Source organism: Pyrus communis, chromosome 8, assembly GCF_963583255.1.
Source record: "Pyrus communis chromosome 8, drPyrComm1.1, whole genome shotgun sequence".
Classification (NCBI taxonomy): domain Eukaryota; kingdom Viridiplantae; phylum Streptophyta; class Magnoliopsida; order Rosales; family Rosaceae; genus Pyrus; species Pyrus communis.
In genome coordinates this window covers 796,120-821,111 of record NC_084810.1, presented here as the reverse complement: position 1 = coordinate 821,111, position 24,992 = coordinate 796,120, and the positions used below count along the sequence as shown (strand labels likewise).

Sequence of the window (24,992 nt, the reverse complement as noted above, 5' to 3'; positions counted from 1 at the left end):
ATTTATTTTACTAACTTACAAATTCAATTCGGGAAGATCCGTACATCAGATTCCCGATCCATAAATTCTTATGATCTTTAAATATTACATATTATAATGTATCCAAATTTGGTGACGATCCAACGGTCGGATCGTCGATTCACATTTTCATCAAGCAACGTATAGTAACGAATTTAGGTTCCAACGATCAACCTATGTCATTCAAATAACAAAACTGAATTCAAGACATTCGACATAGCCTAAAAATAGCATTGGCGGCCCACTGGCCACGCGCCGCAGCGGGTGGCGGTCGGTCCCCCCGACTCGCCAGAAAATCGCCACAAAAATGAAGATCTCAGTGAGTGGAGCAACTTTCATATCTGCCACGAAGTCCAAAAGTGGACGGAAGATGGTCAATTTTGCCCACAAAGCCGGCGGGTGCCTAAAACTTTCCGACGTCGATTCGTCGTCTACGGTGGTCCAACGGGGTCAAGGTTGGTTGGGTTTTGCTCCTAGGATGATGGGCTACAAAGCCCAGGTGGTGGCATCGGCCATCGCTTTGCCGATTTGCCGGAAAATCGAAAAGGGTGGCCGGAGCACCATTGATTTTCGTCAACTTTCGTGGCCTCAAACCGCCACATCCCATGGTTAATCAAGATGGTTCTTGGGTGGGTTTTGTAAAGGGGAATGAGAGCTTCAAGATGGTGGTGGTGGCATCGAAAAAATCCACCGGAGTTGGCCGGAATCGGCCTTGAAAATGGGTAGTCGAAGAGGTATACGGACGGAACCCACGGGAGCTTCCCCCCCCCCCCCCCCCTTTCTTTTTTTTTTCTTTTTTATTCTTTCTTTCCTTTTTTCTCATTTTTGATTTTTTGGCTTCACCCCACAAAGTGGGGATTTAATTTAATTAACACTAAGCCTTGAATAATCAATTTCGAACGTCTGTAACTATACCGTTATAATCCGGACTTGCAAATGGCTTTCGTCTATACGTTCGTACCAACGAGTACTACGAGGATATGCTAAAAGAATAAATCCCACATCTCTCAAGTCGATGGTCAACGGAAGTCAAAGTCCTTGCCTCTAGGGCAATTTTGTAAATTCACACTTTTAAAATAAAATAAAAACGTAAAATTTGGAACGGGTTGTCACAGTGTGTGTGTATTAAAGATGTTAAAATCACATGTAGGTGAGGCTTAAACAAAAAATAGCAAAACTTTGTTTTGTTAAATAGTCTTTCACCATCTTTTGGTTGATAAAGATGATTCTATTAATATATAGTTTAGATTTTGATAAAAGAAAAAATTAACAAAAAGTAAAATCAGGTTCAAATATTGTTAAATTGAGGTCTTAAAAGGTTGATTACAAGTGTTTAAATACAAATTATAATAGATTTTGCACAGAAAAATATATTTTGAAAGACTTGAATATGATAGTTTGTCGTAATGATAAGAGAAATAAAAGAAAATAATACGAAAATGCAAAACTTCACAGTGGGGCAACTTAATTTCCAAACCTTCACAGAGGGGCAACTTAATTTCCTAAACTTCACAGAGGGGCAACTTATCAACTAAGTCCACTCTTCCGAATGTTTAGCGGTTCTTCTAGTGCCGATTTTGACTTGACTGGCTGCATTTCTAAGATAGTTGACGAGCAAAGGGAAATCAGACAACTTCTTCACAATTTTGATCCTCCAATGTTGATATCAACTAGACGACAACGTCGACAAGCATTTAAAGAAAAACTGCAACAAGGAATTCTACGTCCTGATGATATTGATGTCTCATTCGAAAGCTTTCCATATTACCTAAGGTGCAGCAATTTGCTTTTTTTTTTTTTTTTTTTTTTTAATTGTGCATTAGATCATCATATGATACTGAACTAGCTTCCCTTATTGTGATTGGTCCATATGTAGTTGGACTCTTATTGGTAAATTCTGCGCTTAGACCTTTCCTCATTTTTCATTTTTACAGTGAAACAACAAAGAAGGTTCTGATTGCATCCACCCTCCCGAATTTGAGGTGTAGCAAGTTTGGAAAATATTTTTCATCACTTCCTACCGCGAGCCCGCGCATATTATTATCTGGTCCAGCAGGTATTTCTGTGGTTGATGATGCTTTTAAATTCTGAAATTTTATATTTTCTTTTACTTTCCTTGTTAATTCATTATGTTTTTATTTTAATAATTCTTTTGTAGGTTCTGAGATATATCAGGAAACCTTGGCAAAGGCACTCGCGAAACATTTTGGTGCTAGATTACTAATTGTAGATTCTCTTCTCCTGCCTGGTGTATGTTCCTTCATGTCCCTTTTTTCTAGCAGTTTTCTTCGTCATTTCAGGAATTCAAGTTTAGAATTGTGGATTTTTCTTTTAAATATTTCTTGAAATATACTTGTTAACAGGTTCAGGCACCACCGCCCAAGGATTCTGATTCTGTTAAAGAAGTGCCAAGGCATGAAAGTGTTTCCACTCATGCAATCGGCGAACTTCGTCTTGAGGTACTCGTCTCCTTGTATGGTTCTCGAGGTGATGATATTGACAGTCTTTCAATCGGTGAACTTCTTGAGGTACTCATCTCCTTTACACTAACAGGAGCTCCCTTTACTGTACCAATAGAGTTGCTGTTGATTTGGTATTAATATCTGCACCAATGTTGTGCAGGTAGCAACCAATATCTGCACCAATGTGGAACAGGTGGCAACCAATGAGAGTAAAAGTCTTCCTTTGATAGTGTTTTTGAAAGATATAGAAAAGGTTATGGCAGGTAACCCCAATGCATATAGTGTCTTGAAGAGTAAGCTTTCAAACTTGCCAGAGAATGTTGTTGTGATCGGCTCTCATACCTAGTTGGACAATCGCAAGGAAAAGGTAAGAGGCTGAGGATTTTATCAGTTAGCAGATTTTGAACTCACTAACTCACTATTGTCGTTTGACATTAACAGCTTTGCTTGATCTTGCTTTTCCGGTCTGTAAATTTCATCAGTTATGCTAATGCAAGTTTTAACCACTCATATCAGCATCTGTAATCATGCTTATTCTGATTTAGATTTGTAGACCTTGACAACTGTGCAAAGTGCATTACTTTCTTTGCCTTTGATGAGTGAGAGCATGTCTTGAGTTTTTACTCTGTAACTAAATTCTTTTCTGATTAATTTAATTTTTAATTCACTTTCTGTTTGATTTACATTCAACTCTCTTTCTTTCTCTTGCAAATGTACACAAATTCCTCGAGGTGAATTGAAACAGTCTGATGAGGGGGCTTTGTTCACATTGAAATATAAAATTCAACAATACTTTGCCCTCTTTTTTGTAGACGATGATACTTTTCTTCTGAAAAACCAAGATGACACATTTATTGGTGGTGTTCAGGATAACCTTGGTGGTAGGCTGCATGATAGGAGCAAAGAAACTTCTAAAACTATGAAGCAAGTTCAACTCTCTCGGATTTTCCCCAACAAAGTGACCATGCCCCAGGTAGGCAGCCTTTTTTCTTATATGGTCATTGTGCTACTTGTTATTGCTTGCATGAGGTAATATTTGTCGGCTATCCTGGCAGGATGAGGCTTTACTTTCGGACTGGAAGCAGCAGTCTGAACGTGATGTTGAAACTTTGAAATCGCAGTCTAATATTGTTACCATTCGCTCAGTAAGTACATCTGATCACATCTTCTTTTTGTTCCTATTGTTCTTTCCCTTAAATACGTCTCTCATGTATACTGTTCTTACACCTTCTTGCGCACTTATTGAAACACAAGGATGTGAAGATTGTGCACATGTGCTTGCTAATGCTAACCGTGATTCATTTCTCTGTTGACGTTTTTCGTTAGTTTGTTTAGTGCTTTCGATGCTATTCCTGGATATTTTCATAAGGCTTATGTTTTCAGGTTCTTAACCGAGTTTCTGTGGATTGCCCTGACCTTGAAAGTCTGTGCATTAAAGATCTAGTGCTTACAACTGAAAGTGCGTTTTCTTGAACTCAAAGTTCGTAGTGCAGAACATTTTGCAGGGAATATTGACTTTAATATTCACTTATGCGATTCATTGGATAATCTTTTCTTCAACAGGTGTTGACAAAGTGGTAGGCTGGGCTGTTAGTCACCATCTTATGCATTGTTCAGACGCTTTAGTTAAAGATGACAAACTTGTTATTTCTACTGAAAGGTTGTACAAATTCTTAGGACAATGTAGTTTAAATATACCGTCTATTCTGTTTTGTTATCATATATTTTATGGTTCTATGCTACAGTCTTAAGAATGGACTAAACATTCTACAAGGCATTCAAAACGAAACCAAGAGCATAAAGAAATCACTTAAGGTAAGTTGATATTCTGGGGAAGTACCGCAAATGCCTTGCTTCCGGCTTTCTGAAGATGAAATGTAAAATAGATTTTCTATAATCAGGAAAGTAAGTGTATATTGTATTGGATTTAACTCCATGATATTTCAGGATGTGGTTACTGGAAATGAATTTGAGAAAAAACTTCTTGCTGATGTTATTCCACCAAGCGATATTGGGGTTACTTTTGATGACATCGGGGCCTTGGAAAATGTGAAGGACACCCTAAAGGAGTTGGTGATGCTTCCTCTTCAGAGGCCTGAATTATTTAGCAAGGGACAGTTGACTAAGGTAGAAACATGGCACACTTTTTATTTTTCCCCTTTGGAAAGTGAAATAGTTCTATGTTGGTGCTTCTTTTCTTTCATGTTTCTTGTCTGATTATCGTTATTTATTCTACAGCCTTGTAAAGGAATCTTGCTATTTGGTCCTCCAGGTACTGGAAAGACTATGCTTGCAAAGGCTGTTGCAACTGAAGCTGGTGCAAACTTTATTAACATATCAATGTCAAGTATTACTTCAGAGGTATTTTTGCATTTTATCGTGGTTGTTGGAACTTGGATAAACATTTTGTGAAAACTATTGAATTCATATGACCCCCTTAACTTTTGTTGCAGTGGTTTGGGGAAGGAGAGAAGTACGTTAAAGCGGTGTTCTCCTTGGCTTGTAAAATTGCCCCTAGTGTTGTTTTTGTTGATGAGGTTGGTTCATTACATTCTATATATTTGCGCTGTCCAGGGAACTGTTTTATAAGCTGACATGGTGGCCTAGTTTGCCTCGGTTATTAAACTACGGCAGTGTAGGCCACTAGTGGATGGCTCGGCCATGCAAGATACCATGTCAGTTTATGAGAGTGTTTATAGAATCCTTTTTTTTGTCTTGTTTCACTCAATTTGATTCCCGTCCAATTTGATTTTTTTTTTTTTTTTTATGGCTACCATCATAGGTTGACAGCATGTTAGGCAGACGTGAAAATCCTGGGGAACATGAGGCTATGCGTAAAATGAAAAATGAGTTCATGGTTAACTGGGATGGTCTGCGTACAAAGGAGAAAGAACGTGTATTGGTACTTGCTGCTACTAATAGGCCTTTTGACCTTGATGAGGCTGTTATTAGGAGGCTTCCGAGGAGGTAAAATCGCATGTTTGCCTGTTCTGCTGCTACTGCATCTGTTATATGTCAACGCAAGTATATTGACTTCTATGTGCAGATTGATGGTGAACTTGCCAGATGCCCAGAACAGAGAAAAAATACTGAGAGTTGTATTGGCCAAAGAAGATTTGGAACCTGACGTTGATTTGGAAGCAGTTGCAAATATGACAAATGGGTATTCGGGAAGTGACTTAAAGGTTGCCTACTAATTTTTATGAAACCCATCTAAGCTTTTTATATACGTAGTTTTATTTTTGTCGGTTATATTCTATGTAGTTTTATTTTCTCTTATGTAATGGATTGTCCCGATTTTTGTTGTGGTTGCAGAATCTATGTGTTGCTGCAGCTCACCTCCCCATTAGGGAAATTTTAGAGAAAGAGAGAAAGGTTGGTTTTCCGTATAGTATAACAAAAATACGAAGCCCTTGTGGATTTACGAACTTGAAGTGGTGTGGTTGGTTACTGCAACTAAGTAGTTCTTTCTCCACGTATCGCAGGAGAGAAGTTTAGCTTTGGCGGAGAACAGACCTGTACCAGAGTTATACTGCAGTACCGACATTCGTCCCTTGAAGATGGAGGACTTCAAACATGCGCATGAGCAGGTACGTTGTGACCTAATAATACAATAACGGGGTTTTGGCTTCCTGTAGTATTCTACGGTGGTCGGAAGTGTTCGGTTGTGTTCCGGATCATTGGCTGTCTAATATTGAATTCAATGCAGGTGCGTGCAAGTGTGTCATCGGAGTCGACAAATATGAGTGAGCTCCTCCAATGGAATGACCTATACGGCGAAGGCGGATCAAGAAAGAAGACGTATCTCAGCTATTTTATGTAGAATATTAGGATTCTAATCCACCTCAGCTTATTTCTTTTGGTTAATCCTTATCTAGTAGTGGAATAGTAGAATATAGTGACTCAGCAATAGTGTAAATGTGGATATACAATCCCCATGGTGGTATCCTTTTGGGATATGAATGAAAGCCGTTTTACAATTTCTCGAGCTTATAAGGCGTGGCAAGATATCCATGGAAATCCCGTCGAAGGTCACGCCCCCATTTGTACGATATATATAGGTTTTTTTCTTCTTCTTTTTTCGCCTTTTATTTGATTTATATTTAACACCTCTGTTAGGAATGTCGTTCCCAGTTCATATGCAGTTATCTAACTTAGCCTTTTTCTCTTTGTGTCGATAAATGAAAGACGTATTACAATTTTCTAATGTTTGCTTATTTGTGTCGATCGGTGTATGAAAGTGTGATATTGGGAGTGTTTGTAAAGGTATGATAGAAAGGATGCAGAGTTGTGTTATATTAGAAGTATGCCTAACAATTTCTTGACTTATTAACCCGATACCAAATGATACAAAAATAACAAGTTTTGAGTTGATCAGTTAACGAGTCACATCGTTATGGATCACTCGTTAAGAATCCAATATCATTTTTTTAAATGAACTAATGAAATTAGAAAATTTTAAACCAGTTTATCAACTATCTCAGCAAACATTATGACTATAAGGCACGGCACGTTAGATGAACGAGTACATTTTAAAAATACAAGTAAAACAATAGTATGAAAAGCTATGAGGCATGATTTGCACCAATTTACCATTGAAGGCCAATTTATCAACATGCTCTAAAAACGTATAACCGCCTCCTTCCTCCTCCCCCAACTCTCACTCATCCCCTTCATATTTAAATGTGAATGCAAAGGCACGTTGTAGATTGATGTAGAGCGTTGCGTCCATAGTTTAGAAAGAAGTTACAAGAATTTTCATATAAAAATTTTGAGAGGGGTAGTGAGAATTGTAAGGGTGGGTCCCATAATATTATTTTATAAAAATATTTAAATGATTTTTTCTAAATTTATTAATATTTTTATCTATTTGGTGAGGAAGTAAGCATGCCTCAAACTATATCAGCATTTAACGGAGAAATTAACAGATAGACTGACGAAAGTTTGACATTGCAATAAATTTGTAAAATGAGATATGACATTATAATTTTTCAAACATGAGATATGAGATTATAATTTGAATCATAATTGAAATAGTTTTGTGTAATTTACTAAAAAAACCTATCGTCATGTTGACATACATCTAATAAATGGACAGAAGGTGCGCGGTTGTCGATTGAATTGAATGAAAGGTGGAATCCTTTACTATTGAGTTTTGATTTTACATCCAAATAAAAGAAAAATAAAAAACTAATAAAAAATGTTTGAAAATTTTAAGTTTTAACGATAAAAATAAAATAAAAGGTAAAATAAATAATGCTATGATTGAGTTGTTAGTGTAAAAATATAATTTTTCATTAAAATAAACAGTATCTAAGCTTTTAACTTTTTAATGTAAAAATATAATTTTTGAAAGCTTTTCTTCAAAGTCTCAAAAAAAAAAAAATGCTATGATTGAGTTTTTAGTGTAAAAATATAATTTTTCATTAAAATAAACAGTATCTAAGCTTTTAACATTTTAATGTAAAAATATAATTTTTGAGAGCTTTTCTTCAAAGCCTCAAAAAATAAAAATAAAAATAAAAATAAAGGAAGAAGAAGAAAGGACCGAAGGTGTGCCGATGTCGGTTGAATTGAACGAAAGGTAGAATCCTAGTTTTGACTTTACATTCAAATAAAAAAAATTAATGAAAAGTATTTAAAAATTTTAAGTTTTAATTATAAAGATAAAATAAAATGTAAAGTAAATAGTATTATTATTGATTTTTTAATGTAAAAATATAATTTTTTGTTAAAATAAATAATATTTGGAGCTTTTACTTTTTAATGTAAAAGTATATTTTTTTGAAGCTTTTAGTTTAAAAAAAAAAAAAAAAAAGTTTTGACTCTTCGCAATGGCATTTAGTCCAGCGCAAATCCAGACTAACCGAAAAGCAAATCACGCCACCGAAGGCCGCCGCCGAATGACCTCCAAATCCATGGACCTCATGTCTCATTCCTCCGCTTTCCTCCTCCCTACGTTTCCGCCCAACCAGACGCCTTCTCCGACCTACGTGCTCCTCTTGCTCAACCAGAGCCTCCCGAGATTCGCTCCCCTGCTCTGGAACCACGGTACTTATCCTGCAAACTCTCTTCCTTTTCAATTGTCGAATTTTACAGTTTTCGATTTGTTTCTCTGAGCTTTTTGTGGTGCGTGTTTGTTTAGAGCAGCACAACTACGTATGTGTGCGGACGGCGGTGCCAATCGCGTTTACGATGACATGCCTCTTCTGCTGCCCCACGATAACGCCGTAGATGTTCGGAAAAGGTTAATCTTTTACTTTTCTGGATTTTGAAAGTTATTTTTTGGTGGAATTTTACTCTGAAGTGTAAAGTATGGCATTTAATTGATTCGATTCTTTCACTGTGTTAGTTTAATTGTTAAAGTTGATTGCTTTTTGACGTTGTTCAAATCCGTTGCTGTTGCTTTTTCCAGACCTCTTTTTGTTGTTTGAAGCAATTTCAGTTTTTTGCTTTTTTTCTCGAAATTTTTTAGTTTTTATCCATTTTTTAAAGTTTTGAATCTTTAGTGGGGTGTTGTTTGGAAGGCGTAATACTGGAGTGTAATTTTCTGTTAGCAACGGAATACTTGGCGCAAAACCAACCGTAGTCGCCTTCAAGGATTTATAAGGTTTTTTTGTTGTTGTTGTTTGTTTATGAGGACGAATTTCCACTTTTTGATACTAAGTGCTGATATTTGTGCCAGGTACAAGCCTGATGTTATTAAAGGCGACATGGATTCAATCCGAAAGGATGTCCTGGAATTTTATGCTAGTATGGCAAGTGAGCTCGTTTGAACACGGTTTTTAGTATGTTTAGTTGTCATTCCTTGTCATATCTAGCAAACTTGTGGAATTGTTTGTTAATGCTGTCATCCTTGGAGTTATGTGGGAAATGATTCAGCCTATTTACGTATATTGCACTTGGTGTCGCGGTGGTACTGTTGCTCCTTGATCTGCATACATCGGTGATCTGGCCTTTTCTCAGGATCTCTTTTTCTATTTGAATGCAGGGAACCCAAATTATTAATGAATCTGAGGATCAGGACACGACGGATCTGCATAAGTGTATAGCATACATATGTGACTCGGCACCAAACCTAGATAAATCTAATGTATGTTGTATATTGTTACCGTTTCAACATTCTTTTTGTTTTTCTGCTTTGGAATTTAGTCTGATTTTGTAGGTGCTTTAGTAAAACTTTCCGTAAGTAAAATGTTGTCCTTACTCCTTGCAATTTATTGTGAGTTGGGTAGTCAAAATTACAGATATTGACACATCGCTAAATAGACTGATAGTTTGTTTTTTCATCTCTGTACATGAACTGAGTTTCTTCTTGATGTATTGGCAGCTATGCATTCTGGTTGCTGGGGCACTTGGTGGACGGTTTGACCACGAGATTGGAAACATCAACATGTTATGTCGATTCTCAAACATTCGAATAATTCTCATATCTGATGATTGCCTCATCCATCTTCTTCCAAGAACACACTGCCATGAGATTCATATTCAGTCTTCTGCTGAAGGCCCTCATTGTGGACTCGTACCCATTGGGATTCCATCTGGAAGTACTACAACCGAGGGGCTTCAATGGGATCTCGGTGAGTATCTCTTAAGGGTGTAAGGCTAGTTAATTCTTACTTTTATTGTATCACGGTTCACTTAGCATATAATTGTCTGGTCACCTCTTCCTGTTCTGACCTACTTAAACGGACCAAAAAGGAAAAGGGCGTGCCTAGGATTGATTTCATTGTTCATGTTTCGGGTTATCTAACAGCCCGTGTATGCCAAGATTGTGGTCACATAACCTATCTAATTTGAGTGGGAACCGTATGTACTAGTCACATATAGTTTGTTGGTGGGAACTGTATTGAGGGCTTCTTCTTACAGTGTGGTGTCATTGGGATGAGATATGGTGAAAACTTTTTCTGTTCGTAGCTGTGCAATTATTGCTGGAGCCTAACTCGGTCTTACTTTTCTTTTCCAGCTGAAACAGAGATGAGGTTTGGTGGTCTGATAAGTACTTCAAATCTCGTCAAGGGAGAGAAAATAACAGTGCAATCCGATGCAGATCTTCTTTGGACTATAAGCATTAAAAAGATGTAGATCTTGCGTTTCCAGGGTTCCTTTCAATTAGCTGCGTACGTAAGTTTTCGTGTTCAATTTTCATTGGTTTTTGGCGATCCTTATTCGAAGAATGTTGCATCATGTTGACAAAGAGCCTAAAGAGTGCTGAGGCACCGGGGCCAAGAAAAATCATATCATCATGGGTTACAAAAATAACCAAGGAAAGGCAAATATAAATTTGAGGTATTGCTTGCACTCAAAAAAGTAGGAAAAATAGTCCTTCCTCGCATAAACTTTTGCTTTGACGGGCGCATTTCTAGCGGACTCTACAAATGTTATTTTTTGTTAAATTTGAAGCGCCACATAGGTTTTGCCCACTCTGTAAATTCAAAGACTCGCTATCGCACTCTGTTCATATTTTTCCAGTTGTTAAAAGATGTCATTTGTCAACTTGTTCGTTAAAAATATTATTTTTATCTTGCTTCTTATTATTAAAAGACGAAAGATGATGAAATACTAAAAATTTGTGTGGAGTAAATTGGAGAGTATAATTGTAAAGTAGAAAATTTTTGTCTTCAAATTGCCTAGTAGGTAGCACTTGTATTTGAAGAATTACGTTTGTGGACTTTGTTAGAGATGCTCATTGAGTTGCTACGTACCAAAAAGTGATTTATACCAGTTAGTTCTTTAGTCGAGTGGTATTTTTGTTCACTTATAAGTCAAAAGTTTTAGGAATCAAAGCAAAATGTAGAGCATTGGTTGAAATTTAATTAAAAAAAAACTCCAAAATTTACCCAATACTAATTCCTTGTACTCGCCACCAAGCACTTTTAAAGTTTGAGAAAACATTGTTTGTCTTCTTAGAGCATCTTCAAATGAGACGTTAAAAAATATATGTCCAATTTTATTGGATTTTGATGTGGCATTTTAAAGCCTACAACTTGATATTCAAGATATTGTCTTTTATGTCAAATAGTAGACTTTAAAATGCCACATCAACATTCAAATAAAAGTTGACATATGTTTTTGAACATTTCATTTGAAAATGCTCTAACAAGACGAACAATGTCTACATATACAATCAGTATTAGATAAATTTTAGATTTTTTTTAACAACGGTTAAATCTAGAATTAAAAAGATGACACACTTAGAGCAATGTTTAATTTCTTATGCGCGTGAGTTTAAATTTATTTTTTTGCAATTGAATTAATTTGAATTCCTCTTTTCATAATTTATACAAAATCACTTAAGAAAAAAAAATTTAATAAAAATGGTTTGAAAATTTTGAGTTTTTATGGTAAAGATAAAATAAAGAGTAAAATAAATAGTACTAAATTTGACTTTTTAATTTAAAAATATGATTTTTTTGTTAAAGAGAATATGATCGGAAATTTTTTGTTAAAGTTCCGAAGAAAAATCGTAAAGATAAAAAATTGAAAATGAAAGAAGTAGAGGGGAAAAGCTGCAGACGAGTGAAACGTCAGCTTCGGCCGCGTAAACACCAGTCCCTCGCGCGCTCTAACGGTTGCGCTTCATTTTTAGGCGCCAAAATCCGAAAGGTCAATTTCTAGGGTTTTTCCACTTTTTCTACGATCGAGCATTTTCCCGGTGCATTTCAACTCAGAAACGGCATCATATCGATGATTTAGGGTTTAAATGGAAGCAGCAACAGCTCCGTCCGATTCCCCCACAATAATGCCGATAAACAAGGGCGTGGTGCACAGGATCTGCGCCGGCCAAGTGATTCTCGACCTCTCCGCCGCCGTGAAGGAATTGGTGGAGAACAGCCTTGACGCCGGCGCCACCAGCATCGAAATCGCCCTCAAAGACTACGGCAAAGAGTGGTTCCAGATCGTCGACAATGGCTGTGGCATTTCGCCGAACAACTTCCGTGTCCTTGCCCTCAAGCATCACACCTCGAAGCTCGCCGGGTTCCCGGACCTCCAGTCCCTCACCACCTTCGGCTTCCGCGGCGAGGCCTTGAGCTCTCTCTGTGCTTTGGGGGATTTGACTGTGGAAACCAGGACCAAGAACGAGACCGTCGCCGCGCACTTGACATTCGACCATTCGGGTTTGTTGGTCGCCGAGAAGAAGACCGCCCGGCAAGTGGGCACTACCGTCACGGTGAAGAACTTGTTTTCGAATTTACCAGTGCGGTGCAAGGAATTCAGCCGCAACATTCGGAAGGAGTATGGAAAGCTTGTTTCTTTATTGAATGTGTGTGAGTTTTATAACTTATTATAGCATAATACTTTGTTACTTTATAATGTTATATTGAGTGCCATGGATAGTGTAGATTCGTAACTTATATCGTTATACTTGTGGTATTTGGATTTATAGGCCTATGCTCTTATTGCAAAAGGCGTTCGGTTAGTCTGCACGAATGCTACTGGTAAAAATGCGAAATCTGTGGTACTTAAAACACAAGGGAGTGGTTCCCTTAAAGATAACATTGTCACACTGTTTGGATTGACCACGTTCAATTGCTTAGAACCAGTGAGTATATCTGTGTCTGAAAGTTGCAAGGTTGATGGTTTTCTGTCCAAGTCGGGACAGGGTAGTGGGCGAAATATGGGAGATAGACAGTACTTTTTTGTGAATGGTAGGCCGGTGGATATGCCTAAAGTTACCAAGCTTGTGAATGAGTTGTATAGAAGAGCAAATTCCCAGCAGCACCCCATTGCAATAATGAATTTTACAGTTCCAACAAGAGCGTGTGATGTCAATGTAACTCCTGATAAAAGGAAAGTGTTCTTTTCTGATGAAAGCGCCATACTGGTTGCCCTTAGGGAGGGTTTACAGGAGATTTATTCTTCAAGTAATGCTCATTACACTGTAAATAAAATTGAGGACCCTACTAAGGAAGCAGATAGGTCAGAGTTGTGTTCTCCTCGTCAAAGGTCTAAGTTTCTGAAACAATCGCCTACAGAGGATGATGTTTCTGAAGAAGTGAGCATTGCCACTCCAGGCGGTTTGCTGCAAACATATTCTCCAAGTGATGCTCCTTGTTCTATTAATAAAGTTGAGGAGGTGCCTACTAAGGAAGCAGGTAGCTCTGAGTCATGCTTTCGTCATCAAATGTCTCGTATGTTCCCGAAGCAATCATCTCTGGATGGCAGTGTTCCCGAAGAAATTCATGTTAAGGATCACCTTGCAGAAGGCAATGCTCGTCCGAAAGCTCCTGAAACTGAGTCTGAGTACACCGATGATGTAGAAGAGTTGAGCCTAGAAGATGCAATGAGCAAGGGCTTTACTCTTAGAGTACACAGCAGTAAGAAGGTTGGTGGTAGTAGTAGCAAATTAACAACAGATATCAACAGTATGACAACTGATCAAACTCATTCTCTTTCAAGAGTGGTTGAGAATGCTGCCAATGGAGAGTCATGTAGTCGTTCAATCTCTGTTCAATCATCACTCAATCAATTTGTGACCGTAAGTAAAAGAAAACATGAAAATATTAGTACAGTGCTATCTGAAATGCCTGTCCTAAGGAACCGAGCTCTTCATTCTCACTCCAAGGAAAGCACTTCTGATTTGCATGCTACTGTTTCAAACTCTCCTGTTCGGCATGACCAGGCCAATGCTTCTGGGATTGATAACTCTGCTGAAGCTGATGAGAATGAGCCATCCAAGTATCTTAGAGCAGACAAGATTCTCAATAAAATTAGAGGTCCAATTTCTGTTGGGGGCAACACTAAAGATCTCAATCCTAGAGAGGTAAGCGGATTTCTAGTTTTTACCTAACTTCTTAACTTGTTTGTTTTGAGTTTGATGTGTACAAGACTAACAAGTTTCTCTTTCGGTAATTAAAATTAATGAGAGCTCAGGAAGTTATCACTGATGTTTTATGGCCCTAAGTTCTGACATCATTGCTGTATGCTTATTTTACACCATTTGCAATATTTTCTTTGGAGATGACAGAAAGCACTATAATTTGTTGAATCATGATATATCATTATCCTATCAAAAAGTTATGGCTTATTGTAGAAAATACGTAAAAGAAATCAAGGTAGATAGAACGCATGGAATGCTTCTGAGATACTCAAGGTGATGCGGAACAGAGTTGGGGAGGGGAAATTTGATAGTTTAGCAGAATTAAAACAAAGAAAACTTAATTAACACAACAATAAAGAATAACTAGAAGGTCTTCAGGGGCCTCTCACCTGTTCTTGGCCTCACATCAAGAATTTTGGCATCTCACCAAAATAATCCCATTGCAGGATTAGAATTCCAATCTCTGGAAAACAAAGCTTTTCTATCCATCAACTCTTTATTGTTTTAACTGTTGGAATTACAAGAGATATTTATAATGCTTAAACCTAAAGAACGCAGGAAAGTAAACCCATTCTAGGAAAGAAATCCTAATCCAAAATAGAATAGGAACTAAATCTAACCCTAATCAAACTGGAAATAATCTTAGTCCAGATAATAGTAGGATTGAAACTTTAATCCTAATACTTGACAATTCAATTACAGGATGTACAGCCTCAACATATAGCAGATCCTCTTTCTAATATGGCATCACCTGCTTCACCTAGCGGAGGTCTAAATTGTTTGTCTGAAGATCTTCCTGTCCCAGCTCCATCACCTTCTTGTATACTATTAGACACTCCAAAGACTTCTTCTGGTGTTATGATGTGTTCAACCTTGCAATTTAGCTTTCAAGACCTAAAAACAAGGAGGCTGCGGATGTTGTCTAGATCGAAATCAAGCTTACCTGGAGGAGTAAAAGCACAAAGGTCTTTTAGAATGGTTACTTTTGAAGCATGCAAAGTATTGGTAAATGCTGTTTTTTATGGGAAAGATTTGTATGCCCACTAACAGGTGCTTTGCTGCTGCAACGCTTGAGCTTTCTCAATCAGAAAACGAGGAGCGGAAAGCAAGGGCTTTAGCTGCAGCTACTACTGAGTTGGAAAGACTTTTTAGAAAGCAAGATTTTGGCAGAATGAAGGTAGTTGCTTGCTAAACCATATGTTATGCATTTCTGTGCTATTACCAACATCAGCTTTCCTTGACTGGATCTTTTGATCATTTCTTACTTTTCTTTCTGTTCTACGTTTTCCTCACATATTTACTCCACACATGCATTTGGATTATGTTTAGCTGGTATTGACATCCAGTTGCTTCCCAATTTTTTAGGTAATTGGGCAATTCAATCTTGGCTTCATCATTGGGAAGTTAGATCAAGATCTGTTTATTGTGGATCAAGTATGTACCATCCATGGTTCAGAATTAGTTTAATGTTGAGTGGTGTAATGCTGTTAGTTCTTCCCGCTTCAAATTTTTGCACTACGTTCACATATTTACCTCGGTGAAAACTGGGACCTGATATAGTCTTTTCTCTTTCCAGCATGCAGCTGATGAGAAGTACAATTTTGAGCGTCTATCACAATCTACTATCTTAAACCAACAGCCTCTTCTTCGGTGAGTTAGAGTTTTTGAATACCTTTATTGGGCATGTCCTAATCCCCAGTATGTATGGATTATTGTTTCAGAGGACTTTTCCCTTATGAAATCGGAGATAAAGTAGGTAGGCCTTATTTTCACCTTTGATTGTGTAGGCCATTGAGGTTAGAGTTATCTCCTCAGGAAGAAGTTGTTGCTTCAATGCACATAGACATAATCAGGTGCAAAATCTGTCTGACTACGTTCTTTCATACACATATTACTCATTAATAATAAGATTATATTTTGATCCTTACATCAGGTTTCTGGTCTCAATCTTAGGAAAAATGGATTCTCTTTGGAAGAGGATCCACAGTCTCCGCCTGGGCAACATTTTAAATTGAAAGCTGTCCCCTTCAGTAAAAACATAACTTTTGGAGTTGAAGGTACGAATTATTTTCAAATATTTCCATGTCAGTTGGAGAGAATATTGACAATGTTTTGTTTGAGAGACTAGGATTCGCCGATCTCCAATGAATGTAACTAACATTTGCATTTGAATGTCCATGTTCATATATGGAGTCCGTTATTGTACCTAGTCATACTATCTGTAACATGTTTTTCTTCTGAAAAAGCCACACGCACTTTCACGAAAGGATGCACACAAGACGATGATTATTGTTTTTGGTTTTAAACAGATGTCAAGGACCTGATTTCCACTCTTGCTGATAGTCACGGGGAAAGCTCAGTCATGGGGAGTTATAAGACGGACACAGTTGATTCTGTTTGCCCATCAAGAGTTCGTGCAATGCTAGCATCACGCGCATGCAGATCATCTGTTATGATTGGGGACGCCCTTGGAAGAAATGAGATGCAGAAGGTAACACCCTTTTGCATAATCTTGTATTACTGTTGATCCTCCGCCTGTTTCGCAACCACCTGTCTCTTTAACCCTTTTCAGTAACACCTCGGTAAATTTCAGTTTGTAGTATCAAACCGTGCAAAATTCTGACATAATCGACTGTTTCAGATTCTTGAGCATTTGGCGGGTCTGAAGTCTCCTTGGAATTGCCCGCATGGCAGGCCGACTATGCGCCATTTGGTCGACTTGAAAACCATACGCAGAAGGTCCGAAGAAGGCGATGATGAAGACTCTTGATGGATGTTTCCTAACCTCGACCGGGGAACTACCTGATGGTCCCCTAACTTATTTTGTACTTTCTTCACTTGATGAAACATTTGCCTTCCAAACTCCAAGCACTGCGAAGTAGGGCAGTTTTCATTTGGAACTTTTTCATGTACGATGATGAAATTGGGTTTTGGCTACGTGGAACTTTTCGTTACAAGAACAAAGCTCGTATAGTAAAATAAGAGCACAAGTTCTTCATGAGCGGATTATATAAAAGAAAACGAATGAAAATGGTTTGAAAATTTTGAGTATTAATGATAAGAACAAATTAAAGGGTCAAGTGGATAGTATCAGGATTGACTTTTAGTGTAAAAATATGGTTTTTCTTTAAAATGAACAATACAAGGAGTTTTTCGTTAAAGCTCTCTTATACTAAAGCTCAAAATTCAACTAAATTTGCTAATAAGTTTAATATTTTATTCAAGCTCCGCTATTTCTTTTTTTTTTTTTACTAGCTGCATTCAACTAAATTTGCTAATAAGTTCAGTAGTTTATTCGAGCATGGCTCATTTTCCTTATCCACCACAAATCGAATGAGCCAAACACGAATAAACTTGAACTGTGTTAAGTTGATTTACATAATTTGTATTAAAATATTAAACGTATTAGCAAATTTAGTTGAATTTTGAGTTTTAGTATAATCTGCTCGTAAAGCTCGTGAATAAATTTGTGGCTAGAAGAAGACTGAAATGTTTCTGTAAATCTTTCTGGTCTCTGTAAGTAGTGGATAATCGTGGTTTGCCACCAATTGTCCATATTTAAAATTAAATTTTAAAAAAAATAAAAAAAATAAAAAATAAAAAACAACAACAACAACAAAGCTAATAACAAATAAATAAATTGAAATTCAAAACCCTTTAAACCCATATATAAAGGAATAAAAGGGCGGAGAGGGTGGAAGGTAATAAAGGCCAACTGTTTCGTTTTTAACTTGTAAAGAACCCGCTCGATACTCGCTCAGAGAGAGAGAGAGAGAGAGGCTATTGGAAGCAGAAGCAAACCGCGTAAAGCTCGGTCCTTTTTCGTGATCCAAGCCTGTGTGCTGGTAAATCTTCTACCTACTTCAGCTAGGGTTCTGTGCCGCATCGTCTTGTACCTAACAACTCTTACTTTTTCATAATCTTCAATTTCTTTTTATTTAGGGTTTTATTTTCTTGCTTTCGTGTTTAATTTATCTACCTATTTTGTTTGCAGGCCTCTTGATTTTCTCTAGGTTCGATTTCCAAGCCCTAAAAGATGGTATGTCACCCTCCCTGATTTTTATTTTTGTTTTGGGATTTTTGTTTGGTTTCTGAGAAAATGGAGGAAAGTGAGCTGAGGTTATATGAACCCACACAAATCTTAGGGTTCTTTTCCCTTTTTTCTATGAAATTTTGAATCTTTTGCTTTGAAATTTTGAAATTTTTGCTTAACTTTGTTAATTTTCACTGCTGCAGCTTCCTCTTTCTTTGCTGAAGACTGCCCAAGGGCACCCTATGGTAAGATCTTGTCTTGTAACTTTACTGTGATGATTCTGGACTTAAAATTGCAATTTGACATAACCCCATTTTTCGATTTTGTTGTCGTCTACTGAGATCTATGATTTGTGGGTTTTGTGTGCTGTAATAGTTGGTAGAATTGAAAAATGGGGAGACTTACAATGGCCATTTGGTCAACTGTGATACTTGGATGAACATCCATCTTCGAGAAGTTATTTGTACCTCTAAAGTAAGAGTCGTTTCATTTATGTTGTTAAGTTTTGGTGGACTTGAAATGATATATTACGATCGTATAAATAGTGTCATTAATTTTTTGTTGGAATACATTGTAGGATGGAGATAGGTTTTGGAGAATGCCTGAATGCTATATCCGTGGGAATACTATTAAGTATCTTAGAGTTCCTGATGAGGTATGCTTTGTGCTTGTATAAACCTTTTGGCCTTTCTATTCCCAGCATTCAATTTCTGTCATCAGACCAGGAATATAGTTCATGCTGATTAACTTCTATAGTGTAAAATGATAACACGTGCAATAGGTTTTTTGATTTCATCCAGCTTTATTTGCTCCGATTTTGTTCGAATACTTTAGAAGCTTATTAGACTAATCTAGTGTTGTTTCCTTTTGCATTTCAGGTGATTGACAAGGTCCAGGAAGAAACCAAGAATCGTTCAGGTATGATAATGTTATCTCATTTGGTAGTGTAGATCTTTTTATTCTCCGTCCCTGCATCCAAAATGGGTAAAGGATATAGCTTTATCCATTGAGAAAATTGCTCTCTAACTTTGTGTGCTTTGATAAACTTTTCCAGACAGGAAACCACCTGGAGTAGGGCGTGGGAGAGGAAGAGGTAGGGAGGATGGTCCTGGTGGACGACAGGCTAAAGGCATTGGACGCGGCTTGGATGATGGTGCCAAGGGTGCTGGTGGAGGCCGAGGCAGAGGTGGACCTGGTGGGAAGCCCGGTGGAAGCAGAGGTAACACTAGTTTTCCCATCAGCCCCTTATCATCCTCAAGGAAGAAAAGGGTTGATTTGTTGTATCTTCTTCTGTCTGTCGTACATTCGTAACTACATTTCTTCAAGGACTGTGGTAGCTTAGCTTATAAGTCATGAATCATTATCAATCTATATACTGGACGTGAGGCTTATCATTTTTGTTTTTCTGTCAGGTGGGGGTCGAGGCCGAGCTTGATTCAGCTTACAGTGTGAAACAAACAGCAAGATGGGCAAGTTGCTTCTTATTATCATGGTAATGCGATTTAGACGGAATGATTCAGGAAAAGTGTATCCAATGTGTTTTTGTTCTATATGAAATGTATTTTGGTATCCGTTTGGCGGGTTTGAAAATTTATTGTTGACGATATGTATCCATCTTTTCACTCTTATCACAATCTGTCTTGGTGGCACTATCTCAAGAGTGAGATGGTAAACCTTAATTAGCTGTATGAGATCGAGAGTGGAGTTGACTATGAGGACGGTCACAACTCCACTCTCGACCGGTCAAGGTGGTATAACTCCACTCTCGACCGATCAAGGTGGTAAATCGTTGGAAAATTAAACAAGTGACATGAATTAGACCAAAATATAGGATGAAAAGATCTTGACCCTCCGTTGCTCGGTGCATGCCAAACGTTGAGCAGTACCAGTAGCTAAAACGTACATGGATCGGTAGCAATAGGCCTTGTGGCAACGAATTGAGACCGGTAATTCGTCCTCTTCACAACCAAGCTTCCGAAACCAAACAGTCGAGTCTATGAACTGCCAGAGAACTCGAAGATGTTAAGGAGACAATGGAAGAAGTTGAACGTTCTTTCTGAGGTTCAGAAAAATGATGCAACACGAAGTTAACACGGATTACAAGCATAAATCCTGAAGAACAAAGAATTTTGGAATCACCAGAGTTGGGGATAAAACCGAAAGGTTTGTTCTGGGGAAGCTCAAGGGCCTTAGGGATATAAAACAACGTTAATCAGACGACAAACGAAAAGCTCATTTCGTCTTCAATCCACTCAGCCATTTGTTCTACATCAGAAAATATTTCGGAAAGTTAGCTTAGGGTTGGAAAAAGATTTCAAAGATTCCAATTTAATTCGGTAAACAGTAGCGGAACTTTTCCAAAGGCGGAAATTATAAAATTATTTTTGTGGGATCGACTACATGCACTCTTGTAGATGTTCAATCATGGAAGTCATAAGATGGACACAGTTGATTATGTTTGCCCATGTATCGAGAGTTGGAGCGATGCTTGCATCACACGCATGCTGATCATCTGAAGAGCAAAGATTTGGTACTTACGAAATTCCTCTGAAATTTTACATTGTAAATGGTGGATAGATCATACAAATATGGTACAGGAGACCGGTATCCTTACCGAAACAGAGTAAAAAATGAACAAAATTACAAGAAAGGCAAACAAACTTATAGTCGGAGAAGCTAAAAACATCTTGATTCTAGTAGGGTTGATGCCGTTTTGTGTTGCGGGTCCTAGGTGATCTTGCAACCAGTGCACTCGAAATCCATGATCGGTTTATCTCGGGAGCATTATCTGATAACCAGCAACATAAGCGGCCATCTTCACCACCAGTCCATCCAAAAATGCCGTGGCATTGGCTGGATCCGCTGGGCATGCTTGACATTGGCAACACACTTCGAACAATACCTGTGTGTCCACCTCCAAGAACTGCTTCAGCAGACCCTATAGCTTTGTTTCCCTTATAACTTACAGGGAAGTAACCTAAAGTGCCACTACTAGTGCCACCAATTACCCACAACTGTTCTGCTTCTCTTGAGTAGTGGCAATCAACAAAATAATCGACCTGCCAAACGGAGTTTACTTGGCTTGGCTAAAAGTAAAAGCATTTGTCTATGCTAAAATGATGGCATACACACAAAGTTTGTCGATATCCTCCATTTTAACGCCATGCAAGATATTTCAAATGAATAATACGAAATATTCACATAAGGCTAATCTCATAACTAGTTGACTAAAAGAGAAGAATCTGTTAGAGAGAACTTACATCATCGAGTGTCCAGCCTTTAGAAGCCAAAGAACGAGCATCATGGAAACTCTTTTCGCTTGCATCCTTCCAGTCCCAGATACTACATGAGCAGTTATCAAGTTACAGGGAAAATATAAGCAGCACAAAACGCATATTTGTACTCAAAAGCAAGACAATTGTTCAAAGATCTTAACTTCAATCCTGTTTGCCGAGTTAGAAGATGCAAATCACTAACCAAGCCACTATGTTCACGAGACTAACAAATAGAAGTCGTGCATTGTGTGACTGGGGTAGATTCATAATCAATTGATAGAAAGAGATACCTTAAGGTCTCAATATGGGTCAAACACCAGAGCTTTTGATACGTCTCTCCAAAAAACCCAACCTTCCCAATTGAAGTGCCAACATTTAGCACCTATATTTTTTGGAAGATAAATCGTCATGACCATGTAAAACTATAAACTCTAAACCTCTTCAACATTTAACTTACTGAATCTAGATGATCGTCTTCATTGATATCTCCTTCGGTATCAAATATACACATCAATCCATCAACAGAAGCAGAAAGAAGCTTGCTTTGATGATCAGGGATGAAGTGAACCTATTGAAAACATAAAGTTATATAGGCTGCCCAGTTCTATCAAGTTGCACAACCTTCACAATGCAATTTGGCGGAAGAAAACGTTTCACACTGCTAAAGTTAAACTGTCAAATCCATATGTCAAACAAAAACAAAATGGATTAGAATCAACCTGGGTAACATCTTCTACATGAGAATCCTCAAGACATGCTACTTGTTTATTGCTCCTCCAATCCCAGAATAGTATCTGAGCATAACAAGTCAAACAGCAAGAAGGGGGAAAAACAAATGATATAGAATCTGTCGAAATATGTGAAGAATCATAAGCATACAACAACAACAAAGCCTTTTCCCACTAAGTGGGGTCGGCTATATGAATCCTAGAACGCCATTGCGCTCGGTTCTGTGTCACGTCTAGAATCATAAGCATAAAAACTTAAAATGGTTTTACACCCAATGAGTTTGAGCAGACTAAAGTGTAAATGTGGAATGTTGAGCGCTCTATCTTCTGAAATTTTAGCCTACAACTGACACGATCTTCACTAATGTGGAACGTTGAATTATTGATAACACGAAGAACATAAAACTAGAAAAATAACGAGCTACATGAAAATCTTGATTAATTAATGATTGGAGCCACAAAACACAATTAAAGCCATTACAATGGATGCAGCACCTGAGCATCACATCCTGCGGCGAGAAGATTGTTCCCTGATCCTCCGAACGAAAAGCTGAAAATCTCCTGAGAAGAGCCAGAATGAAAAGATGAAACCTGCATCATTAACCATCAAACAAAAACGAGTTAAGAAACATTTGTGTTTATGCATGCAAAACATTGTTAGTTTATGTCTGCAATTCGGGGAGCGAACCTGTTGAAATGTGCGCGTGTCCCAAGCTCGAATCGTTCCATCGGAAGAACAAGAGTGCAGGACATGTGGAGTTGATGGACCTGAAAATGCAATTTGGTTGATAGTGGCAGAGTGGCCCTTGCACTCTCCGTAGTACTGGCCCGTCACCGGAGAGTACACCTTCACGGCGTTGGTCGAAAGCGACACCGCCATTGCCGTCCAATCATCCCTTCCACCAAAAATCCCACAAAAATTCAACACCCAATGAATAATCATAAAATCCAATTAAGCACAACCCTGTGGTTTCAGAACAAATATACGAAAGCAAAGAGATAGAGGTAAAGTGCGAGCTGAAGAACGCAACTCAAAGGTTAAGTTGCTCATTTCTCAGAATTTTCCTGGTAAACAAACAGAAAGTAAAAGTTAAGAAGTAAAGGGACGTACTTGGGGGCAATTTGGAAGACATAGTCGTCGCCGAAGTTGGTTTGAATGGAATTTTTTAGGGAGATACGCTTGAAGGGGTCAGGATTGGACGGAGGGAGTTCCTCCACCTCCATGTCCGTAGCTTCCATCTCTGTCTCTCTCCCTCTCTCCGGCTGGACAAATATATGTAATTTGGGGTTTAGGGTTTTAGTTCCGCTACGGACCACGGTAGGGGTCAGCCAAGTCTACTTTAAGTCAACCACTAAATACGTATCAGGAATGCTATTACGAATAAAATAGTCGTCCAAGAGTTCCGTACCTCGTCATTGTCTGTTTCTATCAAGGTTTCCGGAATAGCTGGACCTATAGATCTGACCCATAACTTGGATGACGCGACAGGAATGTGAGGCTCTTGCCATTCTTACTTCGTCATCTTTCCTTCTACGTTCCTCATCCTCTTCCATCTCATTTTGGGCTACCTGGAGATTGAGCATTCCTTCTGATTGGTTAAACAATTATTCCTCTTGCAGATTGATTTCCCACAACATCCTTGAAGAAGAAGACATTATAAAAATAAAGTAGAAACTATAAATAATGATAGAGATATTGGCGAAGAAGGAAGCAAAAACTATGAATAATGATAGAGATCTTGAGAAAATTGGTGTCAGATTTGTGAGGATGGATGGTGAATTATATGGAAGATTCAGAAAGGATTAGATTGTAGATAATGTCACGTGGCATGCCGTCATTGTTAAAAATCTTATGGAAATCTATCTTCAAAGATTGTAAACAGATTATGACACGTGATGCAACGTGATTGGTTAATAATCTTAACAGAAATCCATCACCAATAACTGTATTTTCGGATAATGACAACGAGTACAATTAAAAATCTTATCAGAAATTCATCACCAATAATTATCTTTTCGGAAACGAGAACCATTAAAAATCTTATCCAAAATTACAAATAAAATTTTTTTGTATTATTTTATAACTTTTCGGATAATGACACGTGACACAACAAGAACGATTAAAAATCTTATTCGAAATTACAAATAAAATTATTTTGTATTATTTTATAAATAAAAAAATATATTAATATTTTATTGCCTATTACCAGGGTTATTGAAGTGCAACGGTGGAGATGCAAAAGGCGATTACTGTTCATTAAGGGCAGTTACTGTTCATTGGATGGATAGCATGGTGTATTGCCTGGGGAGGGGTTCCCACGCTAGAACTGCTCTAAAAGCGTTTGACGAATCCGGATCTTCTTTGACGAATCCGGATCTTCTTGAAAGATTCCGTAAATTCCATGAATCATATCTATTTATCGTACATCGTGCGATCATAAATTATTTTAAATATTTTTATCTAAAATTAAATACAAACAGTACCTGATAAAAATTAATCTCACGATATACAATAAATGAACACGATTTATGATTTTCTATGATCCTGTTAAAAAAATATAGAAACACTCACAATTTTTAATTGATTTTTAGAATTCAGCGTTTGAAAAATGTAGCGACTAACCTGCGAGATTTCGTTATCACACTTTTTAGGCC

The 24,992-nt window shown here is 37.7% G+C and overlaps 4 protein-coding genes and 1 pseudogene across 8 annotated transcripts; 4 read left to right on the top strand and 1 right to left on the bottom strand.

The window, feature by feature from the left end:
* Positions 1-1,566: 1,566 nt before the first annotated feature.
* LOC137741990 (uncharacterized) lies at positions 1,567-7,543 on the top strand (annotated as a pseudogene).
* A 762-nt stretch (positions 7,544-8,305) lies between these two features.
* Positions 8,306-11,502, top strand: LOC137743413 (thiamine pyrophosphokinase 1-like). 2 transcript variants are annotated; one of them, XM_068483296.1, is made up of 6 exons: positions 8,306-8,531; positions 8,631-8,727; positions 9,166-9,238; positions 9,472-9,573; positions 9,811-10,060; positions 10,447-11,500. In XM_068483296.1, exons 1-6 carry the CDS (start codon positions 8,315-8,317, stop codon positions 10,563-10,565), a joined length of 858 nt encoding a protein of 285 aa, XP_068339397.1. In that variant the 5' UTR covers positions 8,306-8,314; the 3' UTR covers positions 10,566-11,500. The 2 variants fall into 2 exon arrangements, with proteins under 2 accessions (XP_068339397.1, XP_068339398.1); XM_068483297.1 differs by having other exon boundaries at positions 8,398-8,531; positions 8,626-8,727; positions 10,447-11,502.
* A 428-nt stretch (positions 11,503-11,930) lies between these two features.
* Positions 11,931-17,327, top strand: LOC137741989 (DNA mismatch repair protein PMS1). 2 transcript variants are annotated; one of them, XM_068481708.1, is made up of 10 exons: positions 11,938-12,744; positions 12,868-14,244; positions 15,004-15,266; positions 15,352-15,478; positions 15,667-15,735; positions 15,878-15,951; positions 16,089-16,154; positions 16,255-16,358; positions 16,611-16,792; positions 16,943-17,327. In XM_068481708.1, the coding sequence occupies exons 1-10, from the start codon at positions 12,184-12,186 to the stop codon at positions 17,069-17,071; spliced, it is 2,952 nt and encodes a 983-aa protein (XP_068337809.1). In that variant the 5' UTR covers positions 11,938-12,183; the 3' UTR covers positions 17,072-17,327. The 2 variants fall into 2 exon arrangements, with proteins under 2 accessions (XP_068337810.1, XP_068337809.1); XM_068481709.1 differs by lacking the exon at positions 16,943-17,327 and having other exon boundaries at positions 11,931-12,744; positions 16,235-16,358; positions 16,611-16,748.
* Positions 17,328-18,001: 674 nt separating this feature from the next.
* Positions 18,002-19,962, top strand: LOC137742149 (probable U6 snRNA-associated Sm-like protein LSm4). The gene is made up of 8 exons (XM_068481915.1): positions 18,002-18,146; positions 18,296-18,340; positions 18,538-18,579; positions 18,710-18,808; positions 18,912-18,989; positions 19,213-19,252; positions 19,389-19,553; positions 19,747-19,962. The coding sequence occupies exons 2-8, from the start codon at positions 18,338-18,340 to the stop codon at positions 19,767-19,769; spliced, it is 450 nt and encodes a 149-aa protein (XP_068338016.1). The 5' UTR covers positions 18,002-18,146; positions 18,296-18,337; the 3' UTR covers positions 19,770-19,962.
* An 885-nt stretch (positions 19,963-20,847) lies between these two features.
* LOC137742702 (WD repeat-containing protein GTS1-like) lies at positions 20,848-23,850 on the bottom strand. Of its 3 annotated transcripts, XM_068482637.1 has the most exons (9): positions 23,747-23,850; positions 23,449-23,600; positions 23,026-23,233; positions 22,833-22,928; positions 22,329-22,403; positions 22,067-22,177; positions 21,900-21,991; positions 21,595-21,676; positions 20,848-21,393 (listed from the first exon to the last, which is right to left on the bottom strand). In XM_068482637.1, the coding sequence occupies exons 2-9, from the start codon at positions 23,574-23,576 to the stop codon at positions 21,028-21,030; spliced, it is 1,158 nt and encodes a 385-aa protein (XP_068338738.1). In that variant the 5' UTR covers positions 23,577-23,600; positions 23,747-23,850; the 3' UTR covers positions 20,848-21,027. The 3 variants fall into 3 exon arrangements, with proteins under 3 accessions (XP_068338738.1, XP_068338739.1, XP_068338737.1); XM_068482638.1 differs by lacking the exon at positions 23,747-23,850 and having other exon boundaries at positions 22,833-22,898; positions 23,449-23,658; XM_068482636.1 differs by lacking the exon at positions 23,747-23,850 and having other exon boundaries at positions 23,449-23,657.
* Between the last annotated feature and the right edge of the window lie 1,142 nt (positions 23,851-24,992).